This window comes from Anopheles bellator, chromosome 2 (genome assembly GCF_943735745.2).
Source record: "Anopheles bellator chromosome 2, idAnoBellAS_SP24_06.2, whole genome shotgun sequence".
Classification (NCBI taxonomy): Eukaryota; Metazoa; Arthropoda; class Insecta; order Diptera; family Culicidae; genus Anopheles; species Anopheles bellator.
In genome coordinates, this window is record NC_071286.1 from 80,747,295 (window position 1) to 80,752,038 (window position 4,744).

Here is a 4,744-nt window from a genome sequence, read left to right on the forward strand (position 1 = left end):
AGAATTTAAGACTCTCCGTGTTCCGTTCGTTTTAATTCAGATGACCACTGTAAGCACCAATTTGGGGTGCCACATTATGAGGCCATCGCAGCCGCACTCCGGCCACTGGCCAAAAATTGATTGCCCATCGGTCAGAGAAAGGGCGCCGAATGCTATCGAACGAATAGATGACGATGAACCGTTCGAGGTGGTCGTGGCCACGCGTTACGCCTTGAAACGCCGAACCAGAATTAGGTCACCCATAAAATCGGGATACTCGCCGAAGAGCATGAAGGACATTAATGCACCGTCTGCGGCCGTCTTCGGCGGTCAAGCACCAGAGACTCAGAGTAACGGAACGGTGGCCCGCAAATTGGTTGCTTTGAAGAAGGAATCGATTCTATTTTTAAATTTAACCCCCAGTCTGCGTCTGCCGAGGGGAGGCACATAAAACCTGTTTGCCATTCCCTGTCATTTTCATTCGTCACCCGTGAACTTATCAGCTCGGCATAAGAGATAACCACAGGCGAAGTACATGGGAGTCATTCATCAATCTCTCTCTCTTTCTTTATCAGCCGCTGATAAGATACTGCCCGAATGAAATGCACATTTCGTGACCCATCACGCACACATTTGTGTTGACCTTAGTTCACTGAAACCGTGATTATTCGGGCACTGGAAACATCAAAACTTCATTTTATCGTCTGCTAGATGGGCTGCCAATGAACGTTCGCAGTGAGCGAGAAGCTTTAATGTGGCCCCGAAAGTCGAGCGCTTTGCATGTTGCCGATCGACGGAGATTGGGCTCCGAAAGATGGCCGACCTCACGTTCGAGATTAGAAAACAATTGTTCTCATAGCTTCACGTTATGCGAACGCCCGCCCATCGATCGGAATGTCGATCGTCTATGCAGCGCAGGACTTTTCGGACGGACCTCTATGGACTTTACGCTCCCCTGAACGGTTGCAACACCATGCCTGGCGTAACGGTAATGGCCGCTCCGAGTGCCGAGCTGGAATCACTTTGGTAGCTGCATCCTGAGGGCCCAGAACGTGCCTTCTCGGGCCGGAGCCGGCAAAACTGAAAACTGATCGTTTCCCAGCCATTATGAGTCGATTTAGACGTGTGTGCGCGCAGAATAGTAATGATTTTTCTTTCCGATCCGGCTAGGGCAGCCCGGCCAGGCCAACACTTGAAGTAGACTTCCCGACTTGTGAGGTGAGGTGCCTCGGAACCTGGGCCCCGGGTCGATTTTATTCTGCCTACACCATACGGAAGTTGCACAAAACTTGAACGGCCATGTAGACGGTGGTGAACAGCCCGATGCCAAAGCATAGTCCACGGACCTTGCCGATGGGCACGAGGGCGTGGCAGATGGTGTGACCGACGCGAGCGGCCGCCACCAGACGGAACAGATTGACGGCCACCGTGACGCTCGGACCGGTGAACATGTACAGGAAACCGACGGCAAAGAAGGGCAGAATGTTTTCCATGTCGTTCCGATGTGCCCTGCGGACGGGACGGATCGGTGAAAAAAAACCTAAAGCCAGCTAAAGCCCACCGAGTTTACATACCGTCGGACACGCTCCACATCCGGATCATTGTACGCAACTTTGCCGCCCGGCCTAACGTCTTCGGGGTTCGAGAACACCTGCAAATGCGAGCCGGAATGCGGGTCAGTGGTTCACCGGTCGGTCGGACGGGCCCTTTTTTCACGCACCTTCTTTTTGCCACGCTGCAGCCCGGTCAGGAGGGACATGGTGAGCATCTTAAGCCCCAGGATGGCGACACAGGAAGCGTAGGCCTGCACGATGGCCGGATCCACCTGGCCGAACAAGTTCGAGCTCATGATCGTTCGTTCGTTTATCGCACGGCGAAGGGTGAAATAATACTGAAGGCTGGGCCGGTCCCCGGCACGGACGTCGGTGTTTACTGTGGGTCTTATCGGAGGGCTTATCACGTCAGTGCTTAGTGACCGGTGACTGGCAAAATTGTGGGCACGAAAATAGAGGCGCCTACCGAGGCAGTCCGTTGATGCTGGTTTTGGGCAACATTACTCTCTGGACAGTGATGACCCCAAAATAACTATCAATCATGAATGAATGTATAGTTTGTGTCGTCTCCGAGGTCCCAGTTGGTTGAAGTGCAAACCCCTCAGACGTGGTAGGTAGCTTAATTAAAATAATCAGACCTATGTTTGCGACGATGGTAATCGAACAGCTATTTCGTCTTTCCTTACTCAGAATTGGACAGCTAAGCCCAATTTTTCTATTTCTTCATCTGCCTAACATATCCCTATTATCTGTTGTGTATGCCGAACTTAAAGGTACCCAGCACGAGGCGTCAATGTCCTGGACAGCATCATCTATGCGATGACTCTAAAAATAATAGGAATAAACAAAGCATGATCGCCAAGTAAACGGCAACGAAACTGGTCAATCGCCCTTGAACACCTTACGGGAAAAATTGTCCTCCGAGTTCGTTTAATGAAACGTTTAATGTACACAATTGAACGCTGCTACTGAAGGTTCTGATGACGTATTAACAACGAAGCAAATGATTCTCCCGGCGATTATTCCCAATACTTCTCCAGACAATCGATCCCCATAAAAGAGTCCCTCTATAAAAAAGCCTAAAGCCAACGATTTACCCGGCAGTCTTGTAACCGCCAAATGGCCGGGTCCGGGTGTCGGGAGCATATTTACGATCCACAACAACGACAAAAAAGCACACCTCTCGAAAGGAGAGGAGCTCCATTCTCGACGAGCTCACTCAGTGGGAAAACATATTTCAAGTGGCCTCCCAACGGTCTCGTTACGCTACTCCCGGGGCCATCTGTTTACACTTTCTCCGAGTCCGAAAAGTTCCACGAAGCTTCGCAGTGGTCAGCACCGGGGCTCTGTGGCCGTCCCGAAAACCTGGCCACCCAGTAATCCACTGCCACTGCACTGAAGTCATCGTCGTCGCCACTACTATCAGCATAAGAGCTCATCATCATCATCATTACCATCACCATCATCGGAATGAGTGCGGTGACGTCGTCGTTGTCGACGGCAAGGTCGGCTCTCGGTAGCCCCTTGCTTTGGAGTGGCTCTTGGAGAGCCAGTTTCGAATTGTTCTGATGGATGTTTTGTTGCGCCCGCCAAACGCCGTCCCGTGGCCCGAGGAGTTTCACGTTTCTGTCGAGACAGCAGTTAACCTTCCAGGGCGCCCGGTTATGACTGCGGCCCCCGAGACCGGGTTCAGGTTTTATCATCGACCACGGTGAGGGTCCGCTCCCACGGTGGGTGGACATCAGCATAATTTATGCCATTTGCCCACTTTCGAGATCCCCGACTACTGGGAAGCGCGGCCTGCAGTAGCCTCACTCACACCACCTTCGGGGGAGGGGGATGAAAATAAAACCGACCGGGTGGGGTGTATAAAAAGCGGCAACTAAAAAGGAACAAAATGGCCAGCAAATTATATGCGCCCCGTGAAGCGAAGGCAGCGATGCTGCAGCATATTCACCGCTACCCAACCACACCGAAAACAGTCGGACCGTTAAGCAAACCATTCCGGCAAAAAGTTGCGCTCGCCGGACACGATGGGGCACGCTGGCCCAGGGGGTCTGACGCGGCTGATGGGACATGGTTCGGGCCGGGCCGCCTCGTGAAAGTTAATCCAAAACTCAAACATACCGTCTGGCGGTCGTGAGTGCATGAAAAAATAAGATACCACAGAATATTAAAATTGTGCAATTTGAAATTCCATCCCCTCGAAATGGGTGGCCGGGCGGGGCAGCGCGGGTGGTATAAAAAATGGAAGCCGAAAAGATAGCACAAAGCCAGAGCAAACAGTATTGCGCGCCGGCCGGATGATAGGGAAAGCGCGAAGCGAGTCCACGTGTAGCGGGCAGCAAAGAAATACAAAAATCGGTCAATCGAGAGCATAGTCCAGGACGAAATAAAAAAAAACACAGCGGGCACGATAAGTGCTGGGGACACCAAGGGAGAAAGAGAGAGTGAGAGCGAGGCAAGCTAGAGGGAAAAAGTTATTATCACCAGCTCGGTCCAGATTGTCGGTCCCGCCGCGACTCGCGACTTCTCGGACCGGCAATTTGCGTGGCCACGCCGCGCCCGCCGGACGGAGCTTTCCGAGCCCTCTCCCGGGTGGAGGCTGGGACAGAATAATCTCGTTTTAAAAGGTCGCCACCGGTCCTGAGTGGGTGTTTTTATTTCATTACCTTGCCTTAGCTCGGTCCACCCGTTTGCCGTCGGTCCGATCGTCGTACCGTGGGGGTTCAAAATTGTCACCTTATTTCATTCGGGACCGGCCAGGGGACCGGTCAGTGCAGTCGCAGGTGCGTCCTGCGCGCGGGCCCAGCAAAATGGCCGGTCCGGACCGGTTGAAACGTGAGCCAGTTTATTTGAGCCTTTAATGGAGGTTATTTTTTCCCCAAATATAATTCCCGAACGTTTGTTGGTTTTTAATACGGAAAATAATCAGAATCCCGGCCGGGTCCTTGGAGCCTTCCCGGTGGCAAGGTGGGCTGGCTGACTCGAGGATTATGTGGGAGGTGGAAGAGCGGTGGAAGGTCTGGCGGTATTCGATTGACGTGGCGTGATCACATCCGCAGAGATGCCTTGCGCTATCGGAGAAGGATTATAATTTTGTGGTGAATTTTGGTGTCACGGTTTACGGATGCTGAAGGTTCAGGGAATCGTGATTGATTTGTTGATCATAATTGGGGCGGCAGTTGTGGTTTTTGGTCAATGAGCGGCAC

The 4,744-nt window shown here is 52.3% G+C and overlaps 1 protein-coding gene across 1 annotated transcript; it reads right to left on the reverse strand.

Annotated features, from left to right (window-relative positions):
• Positions 1-1,202: 1,202 nt before the first annotated feature.
• Positions 1,203-1,847, reverse strand: LOC131212622 (microsomal glutathione S-transferase 1-like). Its single transcript, XM_058206556.1, has 3 exons — positions 1,700-1,847; positions 1,554-1,630; positions 1,203-1,488 (listed from the first exon to the last, which is right to left on the reverse strand). Exons 1-3 carry the CDS (start codon positions 1,826-1,828, stop codon positions 1,242-1,244), a joined length of 453 nt encoding a protein of 150 aa, XP_058062539.1. The 5' UTR covers positions 1,829-1,847; the 3' UTR covers positions 1,203-1,241.
• Positions 1,848-4,744: the final 2,897 nt, after the last annotated feature.